This window comes from Coturnix japonica, chromosome 8 (genome assembly GCF_054131305.1).
Source record: "Coturnix japonica strain WE chromosome 8, WE-NBRP24, whole genome shotgun sequence".
Classification (NCBI taxonomy): domain Eukaryota; kingdom Metazoa; phylum Chordata; class Aves; order Galliformes; family Phasianidae; genus Coturnix; species Coturnix japonica.
In genome coordinates this window covers 30,086,246-30,099,150 of record NC_140670.1, presented here as the reverse complement: position 1 = coordinate 30,099,150, position 12,905 = coordinate 30,086,246, and the positions used below count along the sequence as shown (strand labels likewise).

The 12,905-nt window shown below is 41.6% G+C and overlaps 1 protein-coding gene across 1 annotated transcript in view; it reads left to right on the top strand.

Moving 5' to 3' along the window:
• CPXM2 (carboxypeptidase X, M14 family member 2) overlaps positions 1–12,649 on the top strand; it is a 61,051-nt gene extending 48,402 nt beyond the window's left edge. Inside the window, exons 9-13 of the mRNA XM_015867589.3 lie at positions 125–304; positions 1,176–1,473; positions 4,292–4,431; positions 4,692–4,791; positions 9,616–12,649. Of these exons, the coding sequence (XP_015723075.2) occupies positions 125–304; positions 1,176–1,473; positions 4,292–4,431; positions 4,692–4,791; positions 9,616–9,869 (972 nt within the window). The 3' untranslated portion in view covers positions 9,870–12,649. The remainder of the gene's footprint in view (positions 1–124; positions 305–1,175; positions 1,474–4,291; positions 4,432–4,691; positions 4,792–9,615) is intronic.
• The last annotated feature ends 256 nt before the right edge of the window (positions 12,650–12,905 follow it).

Here is a 12,905-nt window from a genome sequence, read left to right as displayed (position 1 = left end):
CAGTGATAGAACTAATTCATCCTTCCATTTCTCTGCATGGATCATCCCTACTCACTTTCTTGGGTTCACAGGTTGTCATAATCTGAATTATCATTTCTTTTTCTTTTTTTCTCTTCAATCTAAGGGCTCAGAATTAGGGGGCTGGTCTTTAGGTCGATGGACTCAGGATGGCATTGACATCAACAATAATTTCCCCGATTTAAACTCCTTACTCTGGGAGTCTGAAGATCAGAAGAAGAGCAAAAGGAAAGTTCCAAACCATCACATCCCCATTCCTGACTGGTACCTGTCTGAAAATGCCACTGTAAGTAACACTGACTCTGAAGAGATGGGAAGATGAAGTTGGGGGTGGGTTGAAAGACTGGGCTTTATGTTTGTTGTGGAAGATGCAGCTTGCTGGTGAAGCTGCATACCTGCTCTAAGACAACTGCCAGTTGTCAATAGTCAATGGAAATAAAATTGCACCACAAAGATACAGTTGGGTCCCATGATTTAGGAGCTGCCCTTGGAAAGGGAGCAGCTTCCCACAGTGCCATCTTTTCCTTTGAAGAGAGAAAGCCTGGAGGACTTGATACCCAAATTTGAGTCCTAGTCAGGTAAAGAAACAGAAACATAAGCCCACAGCTGGGTTCATCTCTGAGTCAGGCTTTGCAGCATGGATGAGCCCTTTTAAAAGATATACACCATGCAGATTTCTCCTGTGTTGTTATTTTTTCTTGGCGTTGCTTGAAATAACATCACAGTGGCTTATGCTAGCCATGTTAAAATTTAACTTATTTTTTGCATGGCATTTGAAATTACTATTTATAGTGGCCAAGCTTCCCCTGTTTGCAGGGAAGGCACTTAACTTGAGGCAGTTCTGTGGGCTTTAGAAATATTTCCCTGCTTAAAATCCCTTATTTCCCAAACTCATTCCAGCTGATGCCACTGGGCACAGCGTTATGATCTGACAGCTTGTTGGTCCCAGTATCACTCCTGCAGGATAAAACAAAAATGTTAAGGTTTGTGTTAGCTTTTATGGGTTGTCAGTGGTCTCCAAAACGTGTCTGGCAGACACTGTCGTTAAAGTATTTTCTTCTTGGCCACATCTCTTGCGCTGACTACTCACTCTAGTCTGCCTCCAGAAGATTACCAGATCTCACAGGCCACAACAGAGCTGTTAACTTCTCTCCTAGGTGGCAGTGGAGACGCGAGCAATCATTGCATGGATGGAAAAAATTCCTTTTGTGCTGGGGGGCAATCTGCAGGGAGGAGAGCTGGTGGTGGCGTACCCTTACGACATGGTGAGGTCCCTTTGGAAAACACAGGACTACACACCCACACCAGATGACCACGTCTTTCGCTGGCTCGCCTACTCCTACGCCTCTACGCACCGGCTGATGACAGACGCGAGGAGGAGAGCGTGTCATACAGAGGACTTCCAGAAGGAGGATGGCACGGTGAATGGCGCCTCGTGGCACACTGTGGCTGGAAGTAGGTGCCTGAGGAAATTGGTAGAATCACAGTGTGGCTTGCATTGGAAGGGATCTAGAGGGTGGTAAAATGTGCTCTGAGAGCTATATTTCCTCATCTGGAAATCCATCCATTGCATGTCATCAGGTAGCAGCAGATTGACAGGGGCTGCTTTGTCACTAATACCCAGTGGCCGTTCTGTTTACTATCAGGGTTTCCAGAAGTGTAGTGTGTTAATATATAGATTCTGTACATTAAAGACAGTTTGCTGGGAGAACAACAACCCAGTCCAAATCCTATATCAGGGGAACCTCAGCCTTCTTGCTGCTTCAAGCCACAGACCTGCTTGCCTGCTGCCATCTTCTTTTTAAGAGACCTGGGCATGCTCACACTTAAAATATGAATAGGCTCCGCAGGCATTTTTGCTGCCAGAATAAATTACAGAGCATGTCACTCATGGTGTGCCCCAGCCTGTGTCACTGTCACTGAGCACAAAGGGGAAGCTGTGTCGTGTAGTGCAGACACAGCATCACTTTCCAGGGAAGCCCAATTAAAGACACATTACGATCAGCAATAGCTGCAGTTATCTCTATGGGTGCACACTTGAGCAGACTGATGAGGCACCCTGCAGAATCATCACAGCTCTACTCAAAACCTGTATTTCCAGGTGCATCAGTTAGGCAACACTTTCTACAGAATTAAGAAGGAAGCTGCATGCCTGAATGACAACAGGAGCCACTGCAGCCCTAATGACAAACAGATGCAGGAAAGCATTTGTGCAGGCCACGTTTTTATTGGAGCTGGCTCTTGTTTGTAACTTACAGGTAGTTCCACTGCATAAATGTTTCTCAGCTTTGGACTTTTACTTTGGCCCATATATGAATAATGTTGGCCAGCCTTCGAAGGCCAGAGCCAAGAATTAACTTCTCAAATATTTATTCAGGAGATTAAAAAGTGGTGGGTGAGTTTCAGTGAGTGGGAAGAGGAAGTTTGAACTGCTTGGGTTGCAAGGCCAGTGTCTAATGATATATTAGTATGCATTTCTCCAAATTCTTTTTGAAAAGTATAAGTTGTTTCTTTAAAAAAAGACAAACAACCCTTGGTTGCTAACTTGACTGCTTAATTATTTAATTTATGAGCTTAATTTTCCTAAGTGCTACAGAAACACAATTATGAATCAATAGAGGAAAGATGGCACTGGCCATGTCACTGACAGATACTGGTATTAAGTTACATTAAGTAATGGTGTGCAATATGGATGCTGAATAATATCTTGATTTCTTAGAAATGATTGCATATTGGATTTGGTTCATCTGATCTATTTTATTTCTTTATGATGTTTCTCATTATATTACATATCCTGCTTGATTCCATAATAATAAGACTTCCAATACTGTCTTTGAGAGAAATTGCTTTGTTCTTTGCATCCCAGATCCTAGACTGAACCTCAGATGGTGTGCTCTCCATTCAACCTGTGGGATGGTTGTAGACCTTTCCTCTGCACGGAGAAATGGAATTAATTTTGTGGTGTAGATATGTGTACACACAGAGAGAAAGACATGCACGTACTCACATAGACATATTCTACAGCTGACAGTAACCAACAGCACCCTGTGCTTTCCAAATATGATTCTATAATTGAAAGCAAATTTCTCTCATACTTTTGCCATTCCATTCCCTCTGTATTCCCACACTGACACATATGTAGATACATTGGTCACTCAAGTTTCTGTTTATTTACCCTTTAGTTCAATGTATAACCGTTTCTGCATGCATTTGGGATTGCAGTGAATGCAAATTCTTTAGGCAAATTTACATATAACATTTCTGCACAGTGTGTGCTGCTCAAAGGCAAAGAACAGATGAATTTTATTTTATTTCTAGTGTTTTCAAGGCTGGAATTGCCTGTTAAGACACTACGCAGAGAGTTGCTCTTGGCAACGTTAAGCAATTTTCTAAAATACACGTACTATAACTGAGCAATTGCTATGTATTGCAAAACATTTCACAATAGATTAATCAGGATGTGATAGAAAATGAGAGGGGGAAAAAAATAACTTTGGCTGTTTCTCAGATGGAAGGGAAGCGGTGCAGCATGTGCCTCTGCCTGATATTCAGGCTTTCCCCACCAACAAATGTGAAGAGCAGAACATCTGTGTTACATAACCCTCCAACTCTGCACCCAGGAGGCACTGAGGTCTCATTAAATATTTGACTACTGCTCTGTGGTAATTGGGCAGGACTTGTAGTTTTTAACTCTTTTCCATTAGAAGTAAATGCGTTTCCTTATAATCTCTGCCATCGTGATGTATAACACTTAGTGATCATGAATAAACATTTAAATTCTTTTTTATTATAAAAACAAGTGGATAGTAATGAAGAAAGCTCTGATCACTCCTTCCTCTAATACTCATAGACTCTACCATCTTATCTGTGTGGTTGTGAAGAGCTAATAAATTGCATTTTCCAAAGGAAAATAGCTGCAAGAGTTGGAAAAGAAAGCTGAGAATGGAAATAGTTGAGATCTGAATCTAAATACAGTCTTCCGTAGCAGTCAAGACCTTTGTAAAGGTCACAGAGCTTTCTGTAATGCAGACAAGCTGCAGTTCCTCACAGGCACTGATGTTCCTGGGTTTTGGTCAGGGCAGATTTCTAATGGAAGTCCCCACCACAGAGTGATGATGTAGATTCTATTCTTTTGCATAAGAGGAAACACAGAATGGATTATTTCACTCATTACAAGCTTGTATATACATACATACACACACTAGATATATGTTTAAAACTGCATTTTTTCCATTTTATTTCATTCTAATGTATTTTTACTTCCCATTGACAGGCATAAATGACTTCAGCTATCTGCACACCAACTGCTTTGAGCTGTCCATCTACGTGGGCTGTGACAAGTATCCCCACGAGAGCGAGTTGCCCGAGGAGTGGGAGAACAACCGGGAGTCCCTCATCGTTTTCATGGAGCAGGTACTCAAGAGCATCAAAACTCCTGACCCACTTGTTGGCTTCCTTTTCTGCTGCTTTACCTGTGTGTTATATCTGTCTCTCGTATTCAGTGTTGCTGGGATCCTGCCAGTATTTGTAAGCTGAATTCACATTGTATGAACCCCAAAATAGGTATGCTTAATTCACATGTGGAATTCATGATTTGCTCCATCTTTCTAATGACAGCACTGCTCCTGAATAATTAATATATATATATATTTTTTTGCATGCTCTCCCTACAGGTCCATAGGGGAATCAAGGGCATAGTGAAAGACATACATGGAAGAGGAATCCCAAATGCCATTATTTCAGTAGAAGGTGTTAACCATGACATTCGCACAGGTAATAAATAATAATAGTATTGAGCAGATAACCTTCCATCTGCCCCAAGACAATCGCTTGAGTCAAGCTATGTTAAAAGAATTTTTATTCCTCCTTTTCTCATGAAAAGCTAATGCAAATTCAACCCGGAGTAACTGCAGCGCTGACAAACAAGGCTGTCTTAGCATCTTGCCATGCAGAGTGCTCCTCTGGCTTCTAAGTAATGGTAATTTGTTGGAGATGTGAGTCAGAGCTGTGTCCGGAGGAGGAACAGCTGCTGTAGGGCAGGGGTTTCATGCACTGCAGTCTTCTGCAAAGCATCACAGCTTTGGGAAAGAGAGTTTGATGGGGCTTGGCCAAAACACTGCTTTGTATGGGTTATTGTCAGCCTGAGAATTAACTTTCAGTATGTATAGCTAAAAGTAAAAAATGCACATATGTCTGTTAGCCTTGTTTGATCTACACCCAGATGTAGCTATTTGCACTCAAAGTAAACTCCAGACCTATTTAATGGCTTGGCAAGTAGACATGGCACTAAATAAAGCGTTGCTTTAATAGATGCTAGTGACTACAGGATTAATCATAATACCCAAAAACTGTTGTTGGCAGGTCAGGGGCTGGATGGTGTCCACCAGCTGTTGTGTTTGTGGAGGTCCTGTGTGATTGCTTATGACCCAGTGGCTGAGGGAACTTGAGAGCTCTGCCACTGGGAGAAGGGCATGGAGAGGAGATGGGTAAGCAAGAGGTGAGGGCAGGGACTGGCTGCTGAGGTACAGGGTTGATGCACTTTGGTGTGTTGGCTGAATCCAGGCTATGGAGAACCACAAAGATAAGAGACTTCAACCTCTTTAATCTTTCATTGGAGCTGATGATAAATCTTGGAATATCTAGATTAGTTTACAGGTGATTTTATTTCAGTGCTATTCTGTCGTTGTTGTAAAAGAGAACTTTGAATAAGAGATTCTTAATTAGTCAGTAATAACTCTTCCTTAAATATTTCACAATTGGACAAGTAGGAGAAGATAGCAGGAATGGAAGTAATCAGTTGTTTTTCTCTGTCTTGGAGGAGTGCCACAAGCTATAAGTTGCATTATTCTGCTAATGGAATTAATTTCTCTGCCTGAGACCAAACAAGTGCAAAAGGCTCCAGCTCTCCAGATGCTGGATTCTCACATGAAAGAAAAAACAGCTATTTAAAGACAATGAACAAGCATATGGAAGAAGTGCACAAGGTCCCAGAGCCCAGCTTGTACCACCTGAAAGCTCACAGCTACTTGCATTAGGCTTACAGCTGAGCTTTTGTGGTTTAAGGCCTTCTCAGTAAAAACAAAAGGAATTGCTTTATTATTTTTATTTATATTTTTAATGATAAATGCTGAAGTTGATACTGTGTTTGTAAATCACTTTTTAGATGGGAGCTACAGGAGTTTGTCTTGTTTTGTATTATACAGTTACCAACCTATATGTTGTTGGAGACAAAAAGCTCAAGTGTATATACCTTTTAAAATATATATATATCAATTTAAACCTCTCAATTGTCTTGACATAAAAGTAGTCCAAATGGTGACACACCGGAACAGGTTGCACAAGGAGGCCCCATCCCTGCAGGCATTCAAGGCCAGGCTGGATGTGGCTCTGGGCAGCCTGGTCTGCTGGTTGGTGACCCTGCACACAGCAGGGGGTTGGAACTGGGTGATCATTGAGGTCCTTTTTAACCTGGGCAATTCTATGATTCTATGAAGATTCTATGAAATAGGAAAAAAGTTATGGCCACTGTCTTTATTCATGTACCATTTGTTTAAAGCAAGCTAGGCTCTAAGGATCCTGCTGTTTCTTTGGTGCATCTACATGGTAGACTACCTGGTAGAGCAGACAAAATTATCTTCGAACAACATTGATTTGTTTGAGAAAACCTCTCACCAAATGTGCACAGAAAGCACTTTTTTATTTTCTCTTGGAAGTACAATATGTCTTGTGGGAAAAGGAGACTGGCAGCACTAAGCTGATAATACTAATAGGCTATTTGGAATTATTGATTTTGAGAGTAAGAACTTTATGGAAGATTATGCCATTTTCTCTTGATGCAGATGCAATTATTGATTAACTGTGATTATATTTGATTTAGAATTGTTCTATGATTCTATATGGTGTCATGATTAGATGTGGACTATTTTCTATGAGATAACCTTTGGAATGCACTGGGTGCCCTTATTTCCTGATGCTGCAAATGCAGTCTGTTTTCTGGGTTGTCTTAGAATCATGGAATCATTTTGGTTGAATAAGACCATGAAGGCCATCAAGTCCAACTAATCATCACCATCCCCACTAACCACATCCCTAAACCACATCTTTTCACTCCCACTAGTAGAGATCAGTGGAATTTCCAATACAGAGGGAAAGAAGTTTGCAAAATGCTTCTGATTTACTGTGGCCATTGTGTTTTAAATCAGACTTGGTGGCAACTTTTTGAGTATCATTGAATCATGGCATCATAAATGGCCTGGATTGAAAAGGACCACAACGCTCATCCAGTTTCAACGCCCCTGCTATGTACAGGATTGCCAACCACCAGACCAGGCTGCCCAATCCCTGGAAAAGGATTGTATTTTTCTTGCTACCAGCTGCATGCCATAAACAATTAATACACAACTAAGCTAAAATAAATACATGACTAAAGCTGGAATATTTGGTGAAGAGTGAAACATTTTCTGATTTTGCACACTTTGGAAATCTCAAAGCAAGTCTTGACCAAGAAATATACAGATCTCTTCCAGTGAAGCATTTTGTACTGGAGCCTGTACCAGAGCTCAAAGACTTGTGCATTTCTGTGTGATTTTTTTTGCAATTAAGCGTAATTAATTTAATTTCACACAATGTTCAGAGAAAAAATTATGAATATTTTGGTAAACTTGACGTGCTTTCAGCATACATTATATAACCAAACTCAAGGATTTTGAAGTAGCATCTAGTCCGTATTTAATGTCATTAGTCTCAGCTAGGCATATTTCTAGTGTTAGAACTTTTCCTTTTTTTCCTCCTTGCTGGCTGCCTTTCAGTGGAGAAAAGTTAGGTTTTAGTTATATGTATCAGGCATGCAGAACTATCATTTGCTTTTCTGGAGACATTTTTGCAGATAACAAAGTATTAGGGTAATTTATGTAATGTAGTTAATACAAGTTGCTACATTTATGTCAATAGCTTCATTTTGAAATGGGGGTCGTCATAGTACAAAGAATCATTGAATCATTCAGGTTGGAAAAGGCCACTAAGAGTATCCAGTCCAACCATCAACCCATCACCACCATAATCCTATCAAAGAGTGAAATGCATCCTGCTCACAGCATAATATTCAGTGTTGAAATGATTTCTCAGTGGTGTGTCAGTGTGTAGATGTTTTCCTGGTGTGTGGCTGTGATAAACTGCTTATTAAATGTGTTAGAAAAATGAGGGTCAGCCTTGGGGTGGGCATGTAGCGTCCCTAGGGATGTGGTGGTGGACACACCAGTGGGAAGCCAATCCCCTTCCTAATCCCCTTATCCCTTGAGGGGTATCACACAGTGTGGCTGCATGCTGAGCCCATGGGGAGCCACAGTGGGAGCACTAGAATTGCCAGAGCTGAGGGGCATCTGCAGCTCAAAATGTGCCCTTAGGGAGAAATTCAAGCAACGTGGGCAGCTTTCAGTTTTGCCTTTTGGTTAGTGAGCCAACAGACCCAACAGCAAGGGAGAATAACTAAATAAGGAGCTCCTCAGAGAGCCCATTCTAAGAGCGCTGTTCCTGAGGTCCTAAAAAATAGGAAATCTGGACCTTGGCCATCACCCCACAGTGGGTCACAGTGGCTGGAAGAAGACCTGAGCAAGGTGCTATACAAGAACTAACAGAGGCATACTTGCACACAGTTTCACATTTGCAGTCAGAGGCAGCAATACCACAATATAGTTCTTATTTCTGTTTTGCTAAGTTTTGCTATTTGCAATCTTTACCGTGCCCTAAATTAAAATCATATTTCTTTAAACCAAGGCCAGCCAGTCTGATCTTTTTTCCAAATATCATATTTTTACTCAAATGATCTTTAGCTTTTGCAACACTGCATTGCAAGCAACCCAAGGCTAGTGGTAGTAAGGCTGTCAGCTGTCATTAGAGCTAAAAACAAGAACAAATAAACAAAAAATCATTTTTGTGCGAGAGATACTGTGCTTCTATTTATGTATAGAATTGCATGCTTGATTGAAACCTTTTGTCTTTTTATTTTATGTTTTCCCCCATTGTTTTGAAAATGTTGATGCCATGTTTGCCTGTAGGGCTGGCAGGAGAAGGAGAGGTACATGTGCCATGGGGCATCCTCATAGTCACTCTCCTACCATGAGGCTGTCACTTTACCCATGTGCTGGCGAGTCTGCATTCACATCAGTAACACTTTCCTCAATTTTCCCTGGGGAATAATGTCACTACCATGTGCTATTTTTAACCCCTTTTTGCTTTTCCTCCTCATGCTTTCACATGAAGGCATTCTATGTGTTGATTTTAAGGTGGTCCTTTCTGGGAATGAACTGCTCTTCTTGCAGTTGATTCTTCTGGCTTGGTTTTACTGGAGACATTTCCTTCAGCCTAGAATTCCTCCATATTAAAGGACTACTGGGTTTCTGTGATGGCCTCAAGCGTGCCATGAGTTTGGTTGTTAGCTACAAGGTCTTGGGTGGCTGTGAAGAAGGGATGCAGAATTGCCAGTCCAGTGTCTCAGCTCTACTTGTGTCAGTTGAAAAGCAATCTCTAGCTCATGATGGGTACCAGTATGCACTGCAGGAGAAAGGAGCCCTGTCTTAAAAGCATCCCTTTTCCATATAGGAGCTGATGGGGACTACTGGCGCCTTCTCAACCCAGGGGAATACATGGTCAGTGTGAAAGCAGAAGGCTACACCACTGCCACCAAGAACTGCGAAGTGGGCTATGACATGGGAGCTACCCGCTGTGACTTCACCATCTCCAAAACCAACCTGGCGAGGATCAAGGAAATCATGAGGAAATTTGGGAAGCAGCCCATCAGCCTGTCCCTGCGGCGGCTCCGGCAGCGGGCTCGGCAGTGGAGGCAGCGCAGATAGAGCCCGGTTCCTCCAACATCAGCCCAGCTGTAGCAGTAGTGAGAGTTGCATAGCCCATCCCTTCGTATGCATTTCCCTGCCTGAGGCCTTTCTGTTAGTGGAGCTGGACGTGGGTTTGTCAATGTGGCGAAAAAACTGGAAGCAAAGATTGGTTCAAGCTGAAGTGAAATAAGCCCTGGTGTGTGTTGTGGGGGGAGAGGTGGGAAGAATGAAAAGGTGTTTCAAGTTAAAATTTAATGCCTTGGGTGGGGTGTTTTTTTTGCCTGTGGATTATTTAATCCTATGTAAATCTGTTTTCTTTAAGAACAGCAAAGGAAAAAAAAGGATACTTGTAAATCAGTAATACTTTTGACTGGGGGGCGGGGGGAGGGAAAGATGTTGCTAAAGCATAAAATTGATATATTTTTGCTATTCAAAAAAGTTATGACAACCTTTAAATTTTATTCCTGCGCAGGAGAAAAGCTGAGAGGGCACAGCTTCTGCTGAACATCATTAAAATAGGTCCAAATTTTGGTCTCCCTTTCCATGTAAATCCACATTTTGACAAGCATTGTAATCTCCAGGGAAAAAACTATCCTGAAATGAATAACCCATCTCAGCTTTTCTGTTTTGGCATTCAAGAATGCTTGGGTGACCCCAGAACTTAGTGCCCAGTGTTTTCTGTTTTCAAGGTTGTGTTTTTTACTCTGAACTACAGCTAACAAAAAGGGCGCTGGGTAAGGACTGCTGCAGCCACAGCACCTCCTCTCTGATGTAGGAAAAAGACTTGAAATGAAGCTTTCCTTGTGGATGCAAGCTTGGGCGTGGGCAAAATCCACTGACAGCATCTTTCTTCTCGATTCTGGCCTGCCTGTAAGCACCTTTGTGCTCACGCACACCTCACAGCGCTGTCTCCCACAGCGTGGCAGGGATTCGCCTTCCTCCACATGGTCTGTTTGTCTTGCCACTACAGCTGCTGCTTTCCTGGCCTCACCGCTCTGAGAGCTGGACTTGTGCTTTATTATTGGCTTTTAAGTAACACAGTTGTACAGCAGAATGGGTTTGAGGTTTGGGAAAGATGCTGATCGGGTCTTGGAAAGAATGAACTAAATAAACACTGGTCAAGCCATCAGCTGGTGGAAATCAACTTTGCTCTGTTAGGTTCAATGCCGTGACTTTGGCTGTATCAAAAGAAGGGCCAGCTGTACCTTCTTAGTCAGTCATAAGCCTGTGGATAAATAAACATCTCTAGTATGCATGGTTGTGAGGCCACAGTATGCACTTCCACATAGAGTTTTATTTAGAACCTTTTAATTGCCATTACAGTGCTTGCCTAGGCTGATGTGATTCTTGGAAAAGATGTTCACCCAACCCTTATCCAAGACCGAAGAGGAATAAACTGTGAGTGGAGAACTTACTGTAAGAATATCATGTGCCATCTGTACTACATCTATTTTTGTTTTCTCAGCAAAGGATCTTGAAAACACAAAAGGCAAAATAAGGCAGAGTGAATAATATAATAATGAACCCTTGCAAAATAAACAGCCCTGTTCTTAAATTTCGTAGACAATTTCAGCCTATCCTTGTTCTGCAAATACCATTGAACAGCAATCTGTGTGACAGCAAGGGAACAAAGAAGAGAGCAGAGTGCAGACATAATTCTCTACAACTGAAATTATGGAACTCCAGCTCCATTGCCAGCACTGTTTGAACTGAATCATAGGGCCAAACAAATAATCCAATCACTATATTAGCATTTTAAATTGCATATTACTTATGCCATTCTATTTACCACCTTTGCAACATTCTGTAGTCTATTTATTTGCTTTGAACAGCAAATGTAATGGCACAGTTGTCAAGAAGGGTTTTTTAGCAGCTGAGATGTCATCCTATTCTTGGGCAGTGATGAGAAGTATTTGAGGAATATTGGAGCAGTGACAGCACATCAGTACTCCTGCTAATTTGGCTCATTCATTGGCATGCATAGGTTTTGTCACCACAACAATTTTCCAGGTTTTCTGTGTTATGATCTTATCAAGGTCTTTAGGTTGGTTCTCTATGGAGTCCTGTGAAGTCTCAGCCATCTTGCTGGGGGTGGAGGTCTGAACAGTCATACAAGGAGTGGAGCAGCCACATTTGAGTCACTGATAGCTGGACCGAAGGTAGAAACCAGTAGATGGACAGTCATAGTCCAGGCAGGTCAGTTCTTTCTACTTTGAAATAACATCCTTTACAAACCTAAAGGTCCTCATGGTCTGCACACAGGTATGAGGTTATCTCAATCATCAGGTATTTTTATTCAAGGAGAGGCTCTGATAAGAAATTCTTTGATATTGGTGAGCTAAAAGTAAATGGCTCCTGGTTGCTAAGACCTCAGTACCACCAGATGCTGGAGATGGTGGCCTTGGTGCTCTATGCTGGAGATGGCCATGTTCGCATGTACCCAGCACAGCAGCACTATGACTAAGGCAGATGACCTCACCTTGCTTTGGTCCAGGCATTACTAAGTAAATGGCCTAATAGCCATCAAATACACTCATCAGTGCAATTTTTGCTTTATTTTCAGCACTTTTAGACCAAACACTCCAGTTCAAAAGGAGTAACTTCAGAGGTGTGAATATCTCATGCTGAGACAGGATGCTTATGCCTGCCCTAAATACAGTAATACCAAAAGGAAGTGTGCCCTAGTTATTGATATAGTTATGCACTTGAGAGCTAAATATTCACTTAAATACGTGGTACTGCTATTTAATCTCTATGTAGATCCAACAACAACCCAATAAAGGCAGTATTTTACAGTTGTCTATCTTTTCCATGTCTTTAGTACAGCTATTCTTTTTCTAAATTCTTTGGTTTTTATCTCATTTGCTTTTACTGTTGTAGGAAAAAGAAAAAATGCAACCCTGCAGAAGCATCAAGAAATAAAACTGGAGGATAGATACACTCCTTCTATAATTACGGATCCATTTTAACAGATGCTTACATGGGGACTGCCAAGCTTTGATCATTCCTGATATAAACATAAGGTTAAATAAAATAAGGTTAAAACAGGACATA